This window comes from Lissotriton helveticus, chromosome 2_2, assembly GCF_964261635.1.
Source record: "Lissotriton helveticus chromosome 2_2, aLisHel1.1, whole genome shotgun sequence".
Classification (NCBI taxonomy): domain Eukaryota; kingdom Metazoa; phylum Chordata; class Amphibia; order Caudata; family Salamandridae; genus Lissotriton; species Lissotriton helveticus.
Genome location: NC_136060.1, coordinates 380,813,539 through 380,835,784, shown reverse-complemented (window position 1 = coordinate 380,835,784; position 22,246 = coordinate 380,813,539). Strand labels below are relative to the sequence as shown.

The 22,246-nt window shown below is 45.1% G+C and overlaps 1 protein-coding gene across 4 annotated transcripts in view; it reads right to left on the bottom strand.

Moving 5' to 3' along the window:
- MXD4 (MAX dimerization protein 4) overlaps nt 1-22,246 on the bottom strand; it is a 317,759-nt gene that overhangs the window by 247,673 nt on the left and 47,840 nt on the right. For 2 of the 4 annotated variants that reach the window (XM_078678599.1, XM_078678598.1), the window contains exon 3: nt 8,911-9,036. The exons of the other annotated variants lie outside the window; for them this stretch is intronic. In XM_078678599.1, the coding sequence (XP_078534725.1) occupies nt 8,911-9,036 (126 nt within the window). The remainder of the gene's footprint in view (nt 1-8,910; nt 9,037-22,246) is intronic. 4 annotated transcript variants of the gene reach the window in all.

The following is a 22,246-nucleotide window of genomic DNA, read 5'->3' as shown; positions in this document are numbered from 1 at the left end:
GTCAAAGGGTGTGCAGTGAAAATGTGTACAGACCATAAGTCAGCAGACTCCGGAATGCGAGGAGACCTGCCAGACAACCAAGTTATGGCAGCAAAAAAGCTAAAGCAAATCTGATAAACAACACCTAGTTTCTGTATAAAAGCGTTAAGGTAGATGGCTTGCCAGGGGTGGGACATCTTGATGGAGCTGTGAGGTTTCTACTGTTCCAACTTAGCAACTTGAAGTCTTTTCTTAAGGTCTTGAAAGGATGGTGTACTTGTTTTACCATGAACCCCTCTCCTCATCTGCAGTGTATTTAATGCAATGAAGTCCCAGGCGCTTGTGAAAACTAATCAAATATCAGACAGGGAAAAATGTCTAATGTTAATTGATAAAAATACGCCACTTGCCAAGATCCACCTCCACAAAATATGGCCACGTGGAATAAGCAATACTTTTAATTAAATCTGTCTATGCACCTCTTACAGCGTAACCGAAACTACACTACAAACTTCTCTTTTTATTGATACAAAACATGTCAAAATAGGCAAACTGAGTGTCATTTATGACAGGTGCCCAAAATAAACCTATGCTGACTGTGAATTATATTCTATGTTGTAGCAACCTGTTTTCTCATCTTCTGTCTTGATGCTGCTTTCTTAGATCAGGACAAACTATATTAGAAAATTATACAAAATTAATTAAGGCAGACCGCTACAATGGGGAAACATCCTTTACAACGAAACTTTTTCCACGCAGTACCTTTACAACGCAGGAATTACAACACAAGTCGTTACAACGACTTGCGCTGGAGGGCGCTGTAGGATAGGGAATAGGTTAATTTACTATCCAAAACCTTCCCAACTATCCACGGGGACTGGAGTTGGAATAGTAAATTAAACCATTCACTATCCAGCGCCCCCCAACGCAAGTCGTTGTAACGACTTGCACTGTAAAACCTGCGTTGTAAAGGCATGCGTGGAAAAAGCATGCGTTATAACGACATACATCCGCTACAATGAAAGTACAGGCAATTGTGTTGGCAAATTTAAAGATTTTCTAAAAATATCCTATTTATCCAATTTCCTTTTACCCCAATGCCCCAAGTCTTTAATGGCCATTAAAATCACTGTGGTCATGAAAAGGATAAAATAGAAACACATACAGAAATATATTTCCCACACAGATTTTGCTTTTATTTAGCGTTTTCTGGCTGTGCCTCAAGACTTTGTTGTATATGGGTTTGGAACTGAAGGACAACATAAAGAGAGTCTGGAATTAAGATTGTGTTGAGTGAGACCTGTGGGTATTACGGACTATTAATCAATTCAGATATTTAATGAAAATGTGCTCCTGCTGTATATGGGAAGGGTATTACAAGTGACCAATAAGTTGCGTATCCACACAAAGGAATAAGGTCAAAGGTTCGGTAAAAGACAACAGAAGCTGGGGGACAGTACGGTACAGGAAGCAAAGCCACATCAACTATGTATGGGCTAGAAACTATACTTGATGGCTAAGGTGGGATTTCAGTCACCTTCTAGGACTTGAACGAATGAATGCGAGGTTGTACAGTGTAGGAGCCTTGACAGTGTAACTACCTTCCAACAAAATGTATATATTGGACTATATGGAGACACAGTCTTTTCTATGTATTGGTAGAGGACAATTAGCCCGGATAGATGTTTAGGAGCGCAGATGTGCTTGACACTGTGCACAAGGCAATGGGTTTCATTTTGGTCTTGTTTGATGACAGCAGTTAGCGCGGCTGCAGGGCCAGAGTGATAAGATCCAACAACTTTAAATACCAGCAATTCTCAGGGTCATTGAGATTCTGATTAAGCAAATGGTTGTCAGTGTACTTACATTAAGGTTGTCAAGAACATGTGTACATACATCATGTAGAATTGAAGAGAATCTGGGATGAGACAGAGTCGAGGGCCACAGTATATTATGGAAGACACCAACACAAAAGAGTCCAACTCAACTCAGCAGGTAAGAAAGGACCTCACTAACAGAGGGCTGTTGTTTGTACTCTGCAGTCTTTCAAGTCGTCCGAACACAGTTCTGAGACCAACTGTTTTAAATGCCGTGGAGAGATCAAGAAGGATCAATACATAGGCATGACCCTTGTCTCTGGAAGTAAACAAGTGTCCCTCAGTTGGAGTCAGTGCTGCATCACTGGAAGAATGAGAGAGTATCAAGAGAGATCTCAAAAGGCACAGGAAAAGAGAGAGAGAGAGAGAGCTCACTAGATGGAGACAGAGTATGAACTTGAATAGGTTATGTACATACACAAGACTAGAAAATCACTGAAATGAAAACAATCAACCAACTTTTCTGAGAGATGAGCAGGTACTGTGATTATGAGGAACTTGGCCAAGGATGGAAGACCACATATCAGTTGGCAGCTAACCAAGTTCTCTAGGTCTGCATTGGGTTCCTTAAGTAGTAATCTCTTTGCACTTAAGGAACTGGATGAGTTGTACATGGAATAAAACAATGGAATATAACCATCTCGAGGGTGACTCCATTGCATTTGCCCAGTCGGATTACTGATGGCTTTAGCTACCTCAATGACTTAGACATGTCTTACATGATGGTTGTCAGCGTCAGAACCAAAATGGGTTCGTCAGCACAGGGAATAGTGAGAGAAAAAAACTGTGTGGCTTAAAGTCTAGGCAGGGCTGTTTTATTATCGAAACCAATTAGAAGACTGTTGCATACCCCTTGATTTGGTTCTAAAGAGAAAGGAGATGTTAAAAGTCTAAGAGAATTTAAGATTATGGTCGGCATTATGAACAGAGACAGCTATCAGTTAAGTAAACCTAAGGTTATCTACATCATTCAGTTCATTTTTGACATCTGAGTTTCGGCTGCCATCAGTCAAAATACAGAAGTCATGCAGTTTTAACATGCACATTGTTATGCCGCTACACATGGCATCCTTTAAGTGGTCTTTAGATTAAGTAGACACCACCAACAATAGCAGCTTGCCAGTCAGCTTCCAGTCTCCATCGGACTCCACACAGAACATCACACCATGGAGACGATGAACAATCCTGGCATGAGGTGCTGCATCTACTTAAAGAGAACATGTACCCAACATGTAACTACAACATACTTCTATGATAGCAGGTGGCATGATCCATTTAACTCGTAGGTGCTCGAAGAACCTATATTGAGGACTTATTGAAAACATAACTATGGATTAGACGATAAGGCGTCTTTGTGCTACAAAGAAACCTAACCCTGCACCAAACTCCTTAGGTCACAAATTTGATGCAAATTGCTGTAAGTGGCTCAAAGACATGGCTTTACTTTAAGAAGCAATATGTTTTAAATGTGCTTTGTAGTTAAAATAGAAAAGTGATCTTAATTAAAAATTGCACAACAAGCCTGTAGACAAAACAAATTACCCTGTCTTGCCTTTGCCATTACAATATGGGAGGCACCACATCACTGAAAGAACACACAATTATGACTGTTTGTGGCTCCCAACAATTCTGCTCCATTCTGTCAGCTCTCTGAATACTCAGCTAACCCTTGTGTGCCTTCCGCTCTTCAACATTTGACAACAATGAAAGACAGCTCAAAGGCTCAAGCATTCAGGTTGCTCCAGTGTGTTATCCTGCTTAGACACGTATCATGGAACCTCAGCCAGGTGCTCTATGTGTTTTGAGATGTTGCCCTCCTCACCAACAGAGTAACCTACGGCAGCAAATCCTTAAATGGAAAAGATACAGCTATTATCAATGATGCTACCTCAAAAATGTTTACAATCCTTTTCCATTTGCCCATCAATGCCTCACAAGCACAAGTCTGACTGGAATTCGGTCTAAATAACCAGATGTATGCTCGAAAGGGACATATAATTAAAGTCTGGTACAGAATAAAAAACGACCAAGACAACATAATGTACCAGTTAATCTGGAGAGAAATTAGCAGCAATAGCAAATCACCAGCTTGGAGGTACTTGGAAGAGGCCTTGGAAGAATTTAAGGTTAGGCCGGTTTGGGACTTCTCTATTACTCAGGAATCACTTAAGCAAATTGTTAATAAAACAACCGATCATTTATCATTGCTAAACGACAAGGCCACTTTTGCAAAAAGGAAGCATGCATGGGCCATAATAAATGGTTTTACAAAAAAGATGGCTCAGCAATACCTGGTCACGCCATGGTCGTTGAAAAATAAACAAATCTTTATCAAAGCACGTTTTGGTGTACTGCCGGGTCTATTCCATCTACCCACCCTTGAAAATGCAAGCAAAGGATACTGTATGTAGGCTGTGCAAATCTGATGAGAAGAACATTATTCATCTCCGGTGTCTCTGTTCTGAACTGAGAAATGAAAGAGTAACTGTATTAAAGAGTCTATTTAATTAAAGAGGGGTGATAACTTCCAGACAGGCACTGATCCTATGTCTTACCCCAGACGATTTACCTCTGGCAAAATTTTTAACGAAAGTGTGGAAAAAACTAGAACTCCAAGAAAAACATAAAATTAATAATTACTGTATATTCTGCCCTTTCAAAATGTTATTGATTGTTTTAGCCTTATCGTATTGTAAAGGATTTTATCAAAAATACTCATTCATATAAGATGTATTGCATTTTAAAAGAACTGTTGCTATTTAAACTGTATATAATGGATTATTGCATGAATTTGTTTTATTGTAAGATTTTAATTAATCAAATAATAAAGGATAAACTTTAAAAAAAACAGAGTGATAGACATCAGTACTTAATCTGTAAACAAATATAAGAGTCATGGCCCTTGTCAGAAGGCCACTACAGCTTGCACCAACAATTGCCCCCACTAGCACTGCCAATGACAGTACCATCACAACTAACCATCACAATCATACAAGAGTGACAATTCAGACTTTAAATATACATTAATAATAATAATATATGACTCCCAAACTATTGGTATAGCTTTGGAGGCATGTATTACTGATTTTAATGTATATTTAATTATTTAAAAACTGTTGTTGGGCTCCTCACAAAATGAAACTGTTGTTAAGCTCCTCACAAAATTAGACAACAGCGCCATCATGTGACACGCTGTTATAAGAGCTGGTGTTGACAATGGAGTGCTGGTGTCAAGCACTGGAAACCGGAGGCTCAAATTAGGCACTGGGAGACATTTTCTTTTTTTTTTTTAAAGCGCTTGGTTACACTAGCAAAGCGCTTGGTTACACTAGCAAGTGTGTCCCCGCGCTGGTTGCTTCGATGCCGCTTCACTTATGTCAGGCATGAGTGAGGGGTGTCTTAAATCATGCACTAAGCTTTGGGAAACAAAGTTGTTTTGAGCTCTCTCCGGAAGATGGACTCTGATGTCTCCAGTCGCAGCTTCTTTGGCAGCTTGTTCCACTGAGTGGCCGTCAGGACTCTAAAAGATCGTCCACCCATTCGCACCCTTTTGAACTTTGGGACCTGAACCTGTCCAGTTCCACAAGATCTTAACTGGCGGGTGGGCTCATATCGATTAAGGAGGCTATGGAGCTACTTGGGGCCCTTTCCATGGAGGATGCGGTGTCCTACGCAAAGGGCCTTGAAAGTCACCCGCTCCCTAATCGGGAGCCAGTGTAGGGTCCTCAATGCTTTTTTTGCTGACGCTCTTCTGGGTAGCTGTAGATTCAGACGGGCAGCCTCATTTTGTATGCGTTGTAATCTCTGGAAGCATTTTGCGCTAGCACCTAGATATAGGACATTTCCATAGTCCAATCTGGACGTTATCAGGGCATGGACCAGGGTTTGTCTTACCGGCACAGGCAGAAGGTCCAGTGTTTTTCTTAGGACCCGTAACATGCCAAAACAAGTGCCCACCACCTGTTTGGTCTGGTGGTCGAAAGATATTTTATTATCTAGCCAGATTCCTAAGTTCTTCACTGGATTACTGGGTGTGGGCAATGCGCCCAACTCATCCGGCCACCAGGCCGAAGTCCAGACTGATGGCGATTTGCCCACAATCAACACCTCCGTCTTGTTTCCATTTAATTGGAGGCAGTTATCAGCCATCCACTTGGCGAGCTCCTGCATACATAACGAGAAATTGGCGGCACATTGCTCCTTTGGTTGCGTCAGGGTCACAATCAGTTGTGTGTCGTCTGCATACGACACTATCACAGCCCCAAATCTGTCTGGGATCCCTCCTACTGGTGCCACATACAGATTAAAAAGAGTGGGGCTGAGACTGGAGCCCTGTGGCACTCCCTGATTTAGTTTTATTTCTTTGGACCTAAAAGGTCCCTGTGCGACCTGGAAGCTGCGGCCTGTTAAAAATGACTCCAGCCACTCCCATGCTTTGCCTACCACTCCTCCCTTTTTCAGACACTGTAGCAGTGTGTGATGAGCTACAGTGTCGAATGCGGCACTGAGGTCAAGAACAATCAGCGCCGCTGTCTGACCCTCGTCCGCGTATCTACGTAAAGTTTTGGTAGAGGATAGCAGGGCAGACTCCGTCGAGTGTAAAGCGCGGAATCCCGACTGTGAGGGATGAAGCAGTCCACTAGTCTCAATAAATGCGGAAAGTTGTTTATTAACTGCTTTCTCCGCGATCTTGGCGAAGTATGGGAGAAGCGAGATGGGCCGTAGATTTTCTAATTTCTCCATACTAATGTTGGGCTTCTTTCTCAGAGGAAGGACTACTGCTTTCTTCCATGTTATGGGTACCTGTCCAGATTCGAAAGATAGTGTAAGTAGGTGCCTAATGTAGGGCTCCAGAATGTTTATACTGCCATGAAGTCTTTTTGGGGATGCCGGATCACTAGGTGAGCCTGATTTAATACTTCCTGCGATATGGCATATGATTTCCCGCGAGGGTACCAGACATGCCGTGAGGCAATTCCTATCCTGAATGGACGTAGGGATTTCCGCCCTCCCATCACCTCCCCTAGCTGCCTCCGGAAAGGCAGAGTAGATTTTTTCTACCTTACTGGCAAAGAACTCTGCTACCTGATTACAAGATTTAACTGATCCATTTGTAGGGGCTGCTAGTCAGGTGAGATCTTACAATTCCCTATATACTAGAAACATTTCCTTCATGGAGTTGTCTGCTTCTTTGATTCTAGTACAATAGTAGGTTTTTCGAGTTTTCCGGATAAGGGCATGATATTCCCGCAATCCCTTCTTGTATCCAACTCTCTCTGTCTCAGAAAAACATCTCCTCTATTTCCTCTCTAGGCGTTTACATTCTGCTTTTTTTTCCCGCAGTTCATTATTGAACCATGGGGCGGACTTAGATGTCCTTGCCGGTGAATTCTGAGTCCATGGTGCCGTATGGTCTAGCGCCTTTCGGATTCGCAGATCTAATGCCTCGCAGGCAGATTCAATTCCCACACCCTCGTGGGGGCCTCCCAGTATTATTACTTTGTTAAATGCCTCTGTGGAAAACTTCGCCCATTTCCTGCGAAGTGCTAGTTCCATTCTGTGTTCCATTATCAGGAGCCGTTGCTCTTAGAGACTAAAAAATGGTCTGACCAAATCACAGGGGTTGGAGGCGCTACAGTCAGCGCATCCCAATTAGCAAAGAGACATGGATAAGCTTAAGGGATATACAGGCAATAGGGCAACTAATGATAATAGTAGCTGATCTACAGTCAAGTACCTTTTGTACCTAGTTACCATGAAACTAAACATAACCTACAAGAAACATTTTGAATGACTGATTCCTGAGCAGATAGTTGGTTATGATCTAGCTGCAGCTTTCAGTAAGATGACATTCAAGAAGCTGTGTATACCTTTGCAGAGAAATGATTGGATTAAAGGCAGGGTATCTTAGGTGCCTCTCCTAAAGGAGTAGGGATTACTCCCAGCGCAAAGAAAATGCCTAACATCGACAGCAACAGTAATGGTGAAAGAAGCTAGAGTATTTAAAAAGCACAGAACCTCCTTTATCTGAGCCCACTGCTCTAGCCATTCCATAGAACAGGGACTGTTGCAAAGACTGCCCAAGACTGCTATCTGAACAAACCAGTGAGGTGAACAGAAAGCCGATAACCAATCAGACATATTATTGTGCGAGTATCAGTTGCCAGAAGCCTCCCCCCCTCCCCACAATATCCGATGTTGTGTGCAACTTTAAGGAGTAAGCATCGACTGGTCGACCGCACTACCCTATGAATCTCAAAGTCTAAAGAGGAGATTTTACCCATATTGAGTCCCTAATTTCGCTTCTGTGGGTCCAGTGACAGTAACAATACTTGTCACGAGGACTGCATTGTTGCCTCTAAGTTCCAAAGAAGCTTGAAAATCGTAACTTGTGAGAAGGACAGAGCTGGATAATCAAATCGTCTGCTGTAGTAATCCCAAATGGATATGAAAATCCATAGTCGCCATAGGTTGTTTGTTTTATTCCATTTATTTTTCTTGTGGTCCCCAAAAATTCTATCAAAGTCGAACAGAAATAAAAAGAGAGGCAACACGTGTTTTGCCCCCTCTCTGTGCACAGGCCAGGGGTTTTTCTCAAGGTGCAAGGGTTGTAACAAAGAGATATAATTCTGGTCAAACACTGTGTGGAGTCACAAGGGGAATGAGCTCTCAAAACCGGCGGGGCAGCTTTTTACTGTGACGTCTTGTCTTGACTGTGGGACCTTAATACGTTCCACGTTTTATTTCTCAAGCTATGTAAGAAAGTATGTCCTTTCAAGTCATGGGTTCCGTCATCTTCAGTGTTAATGCGGTCGATAGCCTGAGAAATGGCCTGAGGGTGCTTGACCCACATGAATAGAGAAAATGTAAAAAAATATTAAAATAATTTCTCCTTGTTCGAGTTGTTATCTAGTTAACAGTCAATGGAACTTTACCACGAACAGGAAAAATTAGGGAATTAGAGGCATTCAACAGATATGGAGCAGTTTTAAGATTACAATTAGATAGACTGGCTTGGATGGACCCACATAAAAATTCATTAATACAAGCATACCTGGAATTGACTGCCAAAGAAAGAGGCGGCAGGTCTGATGAGGACTCACTGCACCTGAAATCCCTTTCATCCACTGGGCCCTCATGTTCGCCCGATGCCACTGGAAAGATCATTCCCCGAGCTCGTCTGAAAGGGAATATGCATGAAACTGGGATGTTGAAGACAGAATATGGTAGGTAAACCATTGCCAGTGAAACACAGCAAGTATACTGGCAATCATAAGGAAGCAGTTGTAAAGCCTATGCATTTTAGTACCCACTTTGGTAAATAAATCCTTACACCACACTGCATAATTTTCTTGAAACTTGTGGGGCAACAATCAATACAGCATCTTTGTTTTACTCCCAGAACCTATGTGCATAGATAATAGTAGCATAGAAGGTCCTGAGGTCCATTACGTCTACCCATTCCTCTGTCTAATGCAACACGCTAATCACACTCAATTTATTATATATCACATACATCTAAACCAATCAGGTTTTAGACCGACAGTCTAAGAGATAGGAAACATTACTTGCATTGTGATTCTGCTACTCTTACTCCTTGCTCTCCCTCCTTTCCAAGGAGTTGGTAATGCCTACACACAGAGAGGACTGCAATAAATCTTCTGACATCAATTAGGTTGTTCAGTGTGAGTGTACTTTACCAATGCACAGGCCACACCACTTACATGTGTATCACCAACCATCCCAGTCACTTTCCCACGTGTTTGTGCCTTGTACCTTTGAAGCATGGTATAAACGTACATGTGGACGGCTGGATGGGTGTTGTGAAGGAGGAAGAGCAAGGACTAAGAGTACCAAAACCATCTTGAAGGAAATTTGGAACTATGGCAAAGCGCTGGTGAAACTGGAAGGTGATGTCAATAGATGGGTGCGATTGCCACTATCCCTCTTGGGGCGCATATCCTTGATGAAAATGGTGGTCCGGCCACGATTTTTGTTCTTATTTTGTAATATACCAATGGTCCCCCCAGCTTCCCTCTTTAAGCGTCTTAGATCTTTGTTGATCCATTTAGCCTAGGCCGGTAAACAGCCTTGTGTCCGCTGGGAGGTTCTTACGCTCCCATACTCAATGGGTGGACTTAGTGCCCCGGACATGGAACTCTATTATTACGCGGCACAATGTTTGCCTGCTTTTCATTGTTACATCAACAAACCCCCCCTCCTCACCTACACATAGAGAGGGTCGATGCGGCGCCCTCCCCGCTGGCTTCTTTTTTGTTTCGAGCAACGCACAGGCGTGCTGGTATACTTGACTCTATAAATGCTGCCGTACAAGCATGGTATAGTATTCTGAAGCGGCAGGCGGCCTCCATCTTATACTCTCCACTTACCTCGGTTGACATGTGTTATTGGTTGCCTGTGTTAACAGAACCTGAGGTGCAGCAAGCACTTTCGACACTTAACATTTCTAATATAGGTGACCTCTTTGAAGATTGCGCATCTGATTTTAGGTTATATTTCTTGGCAACTTTTCTAGGTCGCCTTCGTAACTTACTTAATCCAGATAATCAATACTACTTTCATCAATTTATGTTGGAAGCGGACTCTAATATGTTTCTAGCGAGACTGAATGACCCCAATTATTTCAAGAGGGTCAAGTTTAAGACTGCAAGAGACACTGTTCAAATTTGGTTTTTGATCTTGACTATATGCAAAACTTCTTTTTATCACCCTGAACTCCTCTTGTGGGGCAATCCGGGACTTCCTGGAATTTTTAACGATGGAGCGGGTAATACATTGGCTTCTTTCGGTGTAAAAACTTTAGGGGACCTTTATGGCTATGACAGCTTTATGGAATTTGAAACACTTAAGATTCTTTATAATTTGACTGAAGCTATGCGGTTTAAGTATATGCAAATTCGTGATTTTTTTTATACGCAAGCTGAATTTAAGGGAAATTTCTGATTCCGATATTTGGAACTGCTTTTACACTACTAAGACTAAATCAGTAATTAGTGTGGGCTATAAATGCCTCAATTCCTATAAAGCGGATGACTGTGTGAAACTTGCTCTGAAGTGGAGCACAAGATTAGGTATCAATATAACTGCGAATAAGCTCTCTGCTTCTCTTTGTAGTATTAATAACTTAGTACAGTTCTAGCTTAAGGTTACAACAATATAAAACACCAGAAAAAATCACACCAGAAAAAATCTCAAAGTGGTCCTTAAATAGCCTAACAAGTGAACGGTCTAAATGCCCAAAATGTGATCTAATAGCGGCCGATTTAGAACACATGCTATTCTCATGTCCAGCACTGACTGAGTTTTGGTCAGGATTGGACAATGTTCTGAATCAAAAACTTGTAAGAGCCTCTCGTCTTACTATATCAATGGTACTATTAGATGTACAAACGCTGAACAGCCCACAGAAAGATTTAATCACCATCTTACTTTCATGTGCCAGATTGACTATTGCCCGGGCATGGATATTCCCGAAACCACCCCATAATATGGAATGGTGGTTTTTGGTGAAAGAAACTTACATTATGGAGTCCGCATTAGCCAAAATAAGAGGAGTGCGATCATTAATGAAATTAGATAGAGTCTGGAGTACTTTTGTTTAAATACTTTAGTGGTATTATGAATGTCAATGCTAAACTCTCTTTTTTTTGGGTTAAATTAACCATGTGTATTGATTTGTTATTATCTTGTACCTTATTTCGTTATTGGTTTTCCCAATTGCTTTTCTAAAATTCCTTATGAATAAATTATGAATGTACATTCTAGTGTTGTCAATAAAAATATTTAAAAAAAAAAAAAGAAGAAGATGGCACAGGATGAGGTTGGGACGATCTGGTCTCGGACGGGCGAGTGATCTCACCTTTGGTTATGTTCCATTATTATAGAGTTCGTCATGCTCTTCGTGATGTGCTGGGAGACGAACTGACTGAACCGCCAGAGGTTCCCGCTTCTGCTGCTGGCAAAGTCCGCCCGGAAGGTAGTCTCCAGCATTTATAATCTGGTGCAGGACTATAGGAGGAACCACTACACTAAGGCCAGGCTTGATTGGCAAACTGAGTTAGACACAGCAATAGAAGATGACACCTGGCGTTATTGTTGTGAAGCCACCCGTCAAGTTTCCTTGAATGGACGGCATCGGCTTATTAGTTTTAAATTTATTAATAGAGTTTACTACACCCTGATTCGATTGCATAGGATTGGCCTTCAAAACACGGCGAAATGCGAGAGATGTGGTGTGGAACTGGCAGGGTTTCTCCACATGGTATGGCTATATCTCGACGTAGCCAATTTTTGGATTGCTGTCTTCCAAAAACTGGGTGAAATCATCAGGGTGCCCCCGAGTCTGGACCCATTGTTGGCTCTACTGGGTTTTTCTAAACATATACGCAAGGGCGTTAGGTGCCTTGTAGAGATGGGATTATTGATTGCTAAGCGGGTGGTAGCAATACATTGGGCCAGAGGTCCTCCCCCCATTATAGTGCAATGGTCAGTGACATGTTATTCTGTAATACTCAATCTGAGTTATTTAGTGAATTGCTCCCTTCTAAAAGCCGCCCCAAGAACTTCTGGAGCCTGTATCAGGATTATCTAGCGAGTAATGAGTACATTGGGGGTTTGAGGAATGCGCTCCCTCCCCTCCCCGTGGGGATACCTTATGGATCACAAATGATGCAACAATGATCTCTGCCTCGGAGCTGTGCTCCCTAACGCCATCTAGATATAAGGCTGCGAATGTTCGTCACTGGGTCACACCCTGTATTTTGTTAATACATAGAGTTACCCTGCATCATCGCCTGACCTCTCCAAACATGTCGGTTAGGGGCCTCCTGGGTTTAATGTCATCCTTTCAGTGTATTGACCTGCGCCTCTGTACACCTGCAGCAGCAATGTTCCTTGAGACATATGTACGCTCACTTCGACAGATTTTTACAGTTTTCTTTGTTTTATACAATGACATTAATTGCAATTAATTGTTTCTTTTGTGTGTAAAATCAATTAAACAAAAAAAAAAAAAAAAGGAGTAGGCACCTGGTTGGGCATGAGCATGGTAATGAGCTGAGACTAGGTGTGTCCTGGCTGGTGTGCACCACAGGCGGGCTTATAGCAGGAGACTGCGTCCTTCTGGACCATGTGGAGCTGCACCCTGCCGGCGTCAGCCTTCCTGGAAGCCGCAGGCGAGAGAGCTTGGGCCGAGGAGCAGGTGCTGGCACTATGTATTTAGGAGCTGAGCCCTTGCTACTGTAACAAAACAGCGTTCGGTCAAGGCCCGTGGCTACTGTCTGGCAGGCAGTTGTGAAGGAGCACCACAGCTTCGACCTACGTCTGCAGGGGCAAATATATATGTCCAAAACGTTGTGACAGGAGGAGCACTGAATGATAGATGCCTTCCCCCAGTAAAATGAGCTGGCACTTGGTATGTTACTTGCAAAATTACAGATCCACAGTTACTCTAAGAGGAGTTGTGTCAGGGTCTTGAGTTGATCCTTCAAAGGCCAATATCTAGTGATGATTAAACCCGAGTAAACTGATCTGTTTAAGAAACAGAAAGCTTTGGAGAAAGTTTTTCTGTTTGCTGTCCTGCTGCTGTGTTGTTCATGCGAAAACCTATGGTTCTTACCAGTGATCAAGAGTAGGCCTGGGCGGTAAATTCCGTTCCGGTCGCGGAATTTGGGTAATTCCGCGGAGAACGCAGAATTGCCAAAAATTCCGCGATTTGTGGCTTGTTTGCAAATTCAAAATGCGTGTTTGCGAGATATTTCCCCGTGAGCACGTAAACAGCGTTCGCGAACAGGAAAAAAGCATCGCGGACGGGCGGAACAAGCAATTCCACGTGTTTGCGGAACTCTCCATGTGCTCGTGGAGATTTTTTACTGTTTTGCAGAGCTTTGCGTAGCGTGACTACGCAAATTCCGCACACCCCTAGTCAAGAGCTCCCACTTGATATGCTCAATGGGCAAAATGGATCAAAAGCAAGTCAAGTTGCATTTTGCTGGAATACAAGGCACCAGCCAGGCAGAGGAAATTCTTTAGGTGCATACGGCAGCACATGATGACAGAGTAACCTTCTTGCTCAATTAAACAAAGCAAAACAAGACTATTGATGGGAAAATTGGTAGCCTGACTGTTAGACTGGATCAAATGAAAGAGAAAATTGAAAAGCAAGGCAATCAAATATTTTTGTCTGAAATGTGAATATCGGATATGGGGGATTCAACAGATTAAATTAAACTGCCCTAGATCCCATAAAACCAATCTGATACAAAATGAAGTAATAGCACACTTAGGGGCCAACACGCCTTAATAATATCCGTATCTGTGGAGTTGCAGAAGGCCCTAGTAACATGGACAAATTTGTGAAGCAACTGCTAAAATCCCAGTTTGGAATTTGCGCATTTCCATTTGTGTTCATAGCGGAAAGGACACATAGGGACTTATTTAGATCTCGTCCGACAGGTTACTCCGTCACAACAGAGATGGATATCCCGTCCACCAAAATATAAATACCATTATATCCCATGGGATTTACATTTCGGGGAACGGGATATCCATCACAGTTGTGACAGAGTAACCAGTTTGCCGAGATCTAAATCAGGCTCATAGATCCTTGGCAGCCAGACCGTGCCTGGCTAAAAGGCACTATTATCGCGCACTTGCTCAATTACATAGACCGGGGAACAATCTTGTGTCTGAACAGGGTCAATCCAGACCTTCAACATACTGGCTCACCCACCGGCTTTCTATCTGGACTTTACCCTAGCAGTGCAAGAACTCAGAAGATAATTTCTGGAGGTTAAAAGATTATTGAGGGAGATGTTGATTATTACTCAACGATGTACCATGCTAAGCTAAGGCTGGAGCATGAAAGGAAAGTGCACTTCTTTACCCAACTGGAAAAGGTGCTAGAGTTTATCAAAATGTCTCCATGTCCTACAGAAAGACGGAGATTTGGCAGCCTGCGCATCACTCAAAATAAACGAAATGCAGGTAATGCTGTTATGAGTGACAGTGACTGATGTATGGATGGTAGCTGCACCATCATGTTTACTTGTGGACAGTTTAGTTAGAATGCAGCCAGTATCTACTACATTATGATGATCATTTAAGGGTTTGATAAGAGATATGACAGTTAACCATAGCTGCGTACAAAGATAATGTTGGTATTAGCCGTGTCTGGCTACCTTTTGTTGAGGACTTGTCCACCCAAGGGGTTGGGTAGATTATTTGTAAACTGCTGGAATATCGAATGGTTTGGTCTTGTGATTTTAGGTTAATTATGTCTGGGCCTTCAGTCCTGGGCCTGACTCTTACTCTTAGGCTCTTCCGCGCGTAGTGGTCCATTGAAGTGGAGATGTGGGACACCATGTTTATCATGTTGAATTAGTTTTGTTGAATGGGATGTTCGTTGAGGATGGGTTGGCGAGGAAAGGTTTGGGACATTTTATTTTCAATTTTCCTTGCATCAATACTGAGGTGACATTGGCTGGATTATGTGGAACATTGTTGGATTAATAATTCTTGTAAGGCTCTCCACGTTTTAACTTATATTGATCACCAAAAGGTCAATTATAGTATTACTTTAGAAGACACACATACCGCCAACAGTGTGTTCCACCTCTGCCAAGGCATGGGGTTGGCAAATATATTTCTCATTGTTTTACACTTACTCCAGTGGTGTGGCAATGTTTATACTTGGGTCAGTTAATTTTACACTACTGGAATGTCTGGAGGATGCTCAGGGACGGGTTGTAATAGTGGTGGGAAGTACAAACGGAATGCTATTGGCCCAAATTTGGACAACCCTGAATTCTCTGCCCAGGTTATGCTTTTATGTTGTACATTCTCAGATCACCTGATGTTGTGGGGAGGGGATTTTAATTCAATCCGGACACAACAGCAAGATCTTCCAGTTCTGGCAGATTGCCTAGCAAAGTGAGTCTTGGAGTGTCCTATATTATGAACCTATATAATTTGATTGATGCATGCAGGGTGATGTATCATCCAATGTTGGAGTATACATATTACCCAACAGTTCATAACACCAGCTCCCGCATAGACTTCCCTTATAGAACATGATCACAATATATATATATTTGGCCAAGGAGTAACCATGTCAGACCACTTGTCAATCATGCTCACACTGAGAGACCTCGCCCCATCTAAGAGGGTCAGATATTCGAGGCGTAGGGGGACAGAACAGTTGGGCCCAGTATTCTGACCTGAGAGTAAAGCCAGTATACTAGAATACTGTGTTCTGAACAAAGGGTTGGTGCCTGCGGTCGAACAGCATCACTGACAGAATATCGTGCTTATAAATATCGACTTACAAAAATATGTCAAAAGTGTAGTTGTCAAAAATATTGTGGTTCTATACTCGTAACGCAAATTACAAAAATATAGTGCCAAAAATATAGTTTACAAGAATATCGACCAAAAGCAGGCAAAAATATAATTTGTTAATATTCTCTTTCAAGCAGTGCATTTAAAACATTTGATTGTTTAAGTGTAATATAATGCTTATTTGATGAAGGAGCCGATGGAGGAAGCCGCCTGACAGATGAGCTCCGCCACTAAGCCTTTAATTATCCTGACAAATAAAGACATCGAGCCCCCTAACGCCACCAACGAGTGGGGGAACGGATCGCGCCTGCCTGGGCGGGAGCTAGAAGTCGAGTCGAGCGAAATCCTGACTGGGCGTGTGAGAGGCCCAACCTGGCACTGGTGAGCGGGGTGTGGTGGAACCCGGGTCAGCGAACTGCGGAGGCGGGCGCGAGATCCCGGGGCTGCCGCGCTCTGTGATCTGTGGCGGGGACAGGAGCCGAGCGTCTATGGTAGCCCAGAGGAGTGTCCTTGTGGGATGCGCAACTAGGAGTAGGACGCCGATGCCCAGAACACGAGAGGTCCATAAGGGGCGCGAAGAGGGCCCCAAATCCAGCAGCGGGAGGAGCAGCAGTGGGCCCAGGACTGTGGTGAGGCTGAGCGAGTGGCTCCCCATGAAAAGAGGTACCGCGGGGGGCTGCGCCCGGAATCAGTGGTTGAATTCGTTAATGTTCGAGGGCTGCCATAGCCAGAGCAGCAGACTTGGAAGCTGGTAGTGGGGGCTTGATTACGAGGAAGCAGAGGTGCGGCCTGACTCTGTTTGGGCCCGGGGGAAACAGAGGCCCGATCACTTGCCCCGATCTGCAGAGTCCTGAGGACATTTCTTTGAGGCAGATATAGACTAAAAAACTGGCAGAACCCGCATATATATTCAATTTGGAAAAGCACTGGCAGCCCTGGAAGTGGATGGTTCTCGTGGTGCTATGACAAACTGATGTACTTCCACGCCGGGATTTAGCACCAGTACGGTGGGAGGAAAGTCGGGTGGCTGGACTTCCGACTCGGGGGGCGCTGACAGAGAGTTCACCCTGCAACAGACCATATAGCTTCGACCAGACCGTGAGGAGTGGGTGAGATAGCCGCCGACGCTCCTCAACATGGGGAAATTGAAGGGGAAGAAGGACGGGGCTCAGCCGTTGTCGGACAGCGAACCCCCTGGACAGATGGAGCAGGATGTGTCTGATGCGCCTCAGGACCTTAACCTGCAACACTAATTTGACAAAATCCTGACAGCAATAGCGGACTCCCGCACTGCTCTTCAGCAAGACAAAGCGCAAGTCGCCACGGGCTTGGGTCTGCTGCGGGCGGATCATGCTAAATTGGTGGACAGAGTGAAACTAGTTGTGGGAGCGATTCAGGTCGTCGAACCGGCGCAGAATGAACTGAAGGCCACGGTGTCTAATGCTTTGGATCGTATTGGTGTGCTGGAGAGACGGGCCGAGGATGCCGAAAGTAGGAATCGGGGGAACAACATCCGCATCGTGGGTCTTCCCGAGAAAGCGGAGGGGCCGGACATGGTACAATATCTCGAGAACTGGCTGACTGTCAGTAGTGGCGCCGGAAGGTCTATCTTCTTTCTACACTCTAGAACGAGCTCACAGAGTACCGGGCAGGCCGCCTCAACAGGGGCGACCCCCGCGACCAGTGGTTGCCCGACTGCTGCACTTCCGGGACAGGGACCTGCTGCTTCAGAAGGCACGCACGGATGGACCCTACCACGTTGGGAACAGTAGTGTCAACCTGTTCCCGGACTATACTTTTGAAACCCAGCGACGCCGGTCATCCTTCCTGTCCATCAAGAGAGAACTGAGGGAAGAGGGACTTCAGTACTCCCTGCTGTTCCCGGCCAGGTTAAGAATAATCGAAGATGGCAAAACATGTTACCATGACACTCCGGATGACACATGCGCTTGGCTGGAATCCTACAGAGCTGGAAAAGATGGCCAAGGACAAAGGACACAAGACACCTTGGAAGGATTACCACAACGAAAATCGCAAAGACTTCGACAGAGAAGGCGAGGCTTGAGGAGGCCCTCGGTGTTGCAGGTGGAGGCGGAGCGGCGGGGGGTGCTGGAGGTGGTATCAGCTATGTCGGGAGAACAGGAGATGTGGTCCCCGGGAGGTACTGATTCGGAGAAGGACAAGGAACAATCTGACACGGAAAACTCGGAAGCAGATAGCGTACGAATGCCAACGATCACACCAGCGACAGCAGATGGGATACTGGACGAAGGATAGAGTAACTGGGGAAACTAACATGATGTTGCTGGGGGGGATGCGGAGCATTAGGGACACAGTTAAGAAGACGAATATGATATTGGTAAAAGTCATGGGGGTGGTGGGATATATATCCTCCAGTGGGTCTGGGTCTGGGTCTTGCGTGAACTATTTGCTAAATGCTCACGGGGGGTCTGGTGGCGATTGGGGGGTGGCGATATGTGATGCAATCATTTATTTGGGGCTTATTCGGGGCGAGATGTATACAGAGGTTGGGCGGCGGCCCGTCGGCACAAAGTCCCCCTCGTTGCCCATAAGGCATGCCCTCAGCGACTGCTGGTGGGCTTAGATGTGTGCTAGGTGTTGCAATGGTTTGGATGGGCACTAGCTGTTTGGTTCTAGGTCCTGTTTTTGGGGGGGTAGGTAGGTTGGTTTGTTGGGAGGGGAGTTGGGTTTGGGGGCTCACTGGTGTGGTTTCTGGAGTACGACTTGAGATGCAGACATTACACGTTAGTGATGGGGGATTCAGCTGATTTACGATGCGTTACCTGGAATGTGAGGGGGCTTCACACGATGACACGGCGCCACAAGATACACGCATATTTAGTTCGTAGAGGGGTCCACGTAGCAATACTCCAAGAAACCCACCTTACCGGGGTGGAGGGTGTAGCATTGCAGAGAAGATGGAGAAGGCAGGTATTTAACACCACATATTCAGCGTTTGCACGGGGAGCACTGATATGGATTAGAGCTGGAGTTCCTTTCCAGGTGACAAAGCAGACAATAGACCCAGAAGGTAGGTGTGTGGCCATAGAAGGTAGACTCCGTGGTAGGGACATAGCGCTCTGCAGCGTTTACGCACCTAACATTGATCAATCACGCTTCTTAGAACGACTATCTGGCTCGTTAGCACATTATTTTGAAGGTTCTGTGGTGATGGGGGGGATTTTAACTCCATAGCAGATATATCGTTGGATAGATCACACCCCCCACTAGCAGATTCCCCTGTACACAGATTGACTAAATGTAGGCTGGATAGGCAGAACAGGTGGAGTCTAGTGAACGTGTGGCGCACACATCACCCACTCGACCGGGACTATTCATACTTTTCTGCGATGCATGATCTACATGTCAGTCTAGATGCGGTGTTGTGCTCGCCCTCAGTGGTGCCCTCCATAGTGCATACTGAATATCTTACTAGGACGATATCACAATCCACTGCTAATTACTATGCACTGGATGACAGTAGTGTCGAACATCTCCACTTGGCGTCTACGGCCTGAAACACTAGAAGACCCAATTTTTCAGAGGGAAATGAGCGAAGAGATAACTCATTACTTTACGGAGAATGCTGGCTCGGCCTCCACAAGGGCGATGGAATGGGACGCCTTTAAGGTAATCATAAGGGGGATCTGCATCGGAAAACACATAAGGGTGCGAAAGGTATTGCTACAAGATGTGAACCGGGCCGGGAGTAGACTGCGTAAGGCGTAACTAGCAAGGCCTGGTCACCCTGAAATTCACGCAGAGATTATGGCAGCGAAAGAAGAGGTGGCAGTGGAGGTAGAGAGATTGCATTGCTTTGACCACAAAACATACACTGCGAGGGCACACGCGGAGGGGGACAGGGCAGGAAAATTACTGGCTTGGTTGGTCAATCCGACAAAGAGGGTCTTCCCTATATTGGTCCTAGAGGACGATGACGGGGAGGTGGTTTACACCCAAAACGAGATGCTTGGGCCAGGACATAGAGATGGGGGAAATTAGGAGTGCTATCAAGCACATGGCCCGAAATAAAACGCTAGGAGTAGACGGATTACCGATAGAGTTCTTCTGGAAGTATGTGGACTTACTGGCACCGATGCTCCTGGAGGTGTACAAGGAAGCGAAAGAATTAGGTCGACTACCTGACTATGCGGTAAGCTTTGGTGATCCCGCTTTTGAAACCTGGTTGAAAGGGGACTGACACGGCCTCCTACCGCCCATTATCAATGTTGACTACCGACTACAAAATATTGAGCAGAATTTTGGCGACCCGCCTCTTACAGCATATGACCGCGCTGATCCATGAAGATCAAGCCGGGTTTATCCCGACTAGGAACACGTCCTCTAATGTCCGGAGATTAGTGCGGATACTTGAGGAAGAACCGGGAGCGCGACAACCAATGGTGTTGTCCGTAGATATTGAGAAAGCCTTTGACAGCTTAGAATGGCTATATTTATATAAGACGAAGGGACGTTTTGGCCTGGGAACTGACTTTGTGATGTGGCAAAAGTGTGTACACGTCTGCCGTAGCTAGGGTGCGAGTTGGACAGTTGATATCATGTCAATACCCAGTAGCCCGAGGAACGAGACAGGGGTGCTCGCTCTCCCCTTGCTGTTTGCCCTAGCAATGGAGCCGCTGGCGGCAAAGGCCAGATTGGGTGAGAACTATGACGGCTTGTGGTACAGGGGAGATCGGAAGGACATATCGTTGTACGCCGATGATCTATTGATATTTCTCGAGGATGCAGGGAGGGCACTGGAGGGAGCAGCAAATTTGCTCTCGGAGTTTGGAGATATATCAGGGCTGCGAGTGAACTGGTCAAAAACATGTCTGTTTCCGGTGAAGCAGGGAGAGCTCCAACCCAGTACACATAGAGAAGTGCGGAGGGAACCGACTTGCTTGGCATACCTGGGGGTGCATGTCAATCACAATGCCACTGATATGCTGGAGGGAAATGTGGGGAGATGCGTGAGAGCACTAAAAGGTAGTATGGCCTTCTGGGCTACTCTTCCGCTGTCGGTGACGGCCCGAATAGCCCGTTTGAAAATGATAGCGCTTCCTAGGCTACTGTACTTTTTTAGAACACTGCCGATATGGGTCCCGTGCTCGGTTTTTAAATTGCTGAAATCGCTCATAGAGGGATTTCTGTGGGGATCTGGTAGACGGAGAGTCGCACAAGCTGATTAGGCCCAAAGCCGAGGGAGGGTTGGCGGTCCCTGATTTCGAGCTGCATTATTTGGCGGCCCAGTTACAGATACTGACACAGGCAGTAGCAAAGGAATTTAGGGGCCCGAGCACCAAAGAGGAGGGGAATTCCACGCCATATCCTCTCCTTCATAGTTATGCAACAAAAGATGGACCTTAAGGATCTTTCTATGGGGGAAAAAACACTGAGACTGTGTTGGAATCAATCCCAGCGCAGGGCGGGAGTTTTGCACCCGTATGCGCCCGAAATCCCGTTGGGGGTGGCTCCAGCGCTCCCACACAGCGGCGACTGGACGCCGCAACAGGATTGGGAACACGCAATGATCCAGGTAATTGGAGATCTTTATGAGGATGATGTAATGCTACCCTATCAGGTGCCACAGGAGAGATACGACCTACCTAGAGGGGGATTTCTCATACACGCAGCACTGGCAGGTGCGCTGCAAGCGCAGTGGCGAGAGGGGCTTGCAGAACCTAAGACAACAATGGCGTGCCAATACACCATGATGGCAGCTGGGACCTTCAAGGCGGTCACCTGCCTCTACTCCAGAATGATAAATGAAGGGCTAGCACCCTTAGACACCCTGAGAGAAAAATGGGAAGCAGACATAGGAAAACCTATTCCGGAGACCGCCTGGGCACAGATAATGCGTAGAGCTTGGAAGAGCACGAGGAACGCGAGATTCCAGCTGGTGCATTTCTATATACTTCATAGGGCATATTGAACACCAGGGAAAATCAGGAAATATTTTAAAGTAGAAGAGGCAGCGTGCCCTCGATGTGCGAGAGCGGGAGTAGAACTGG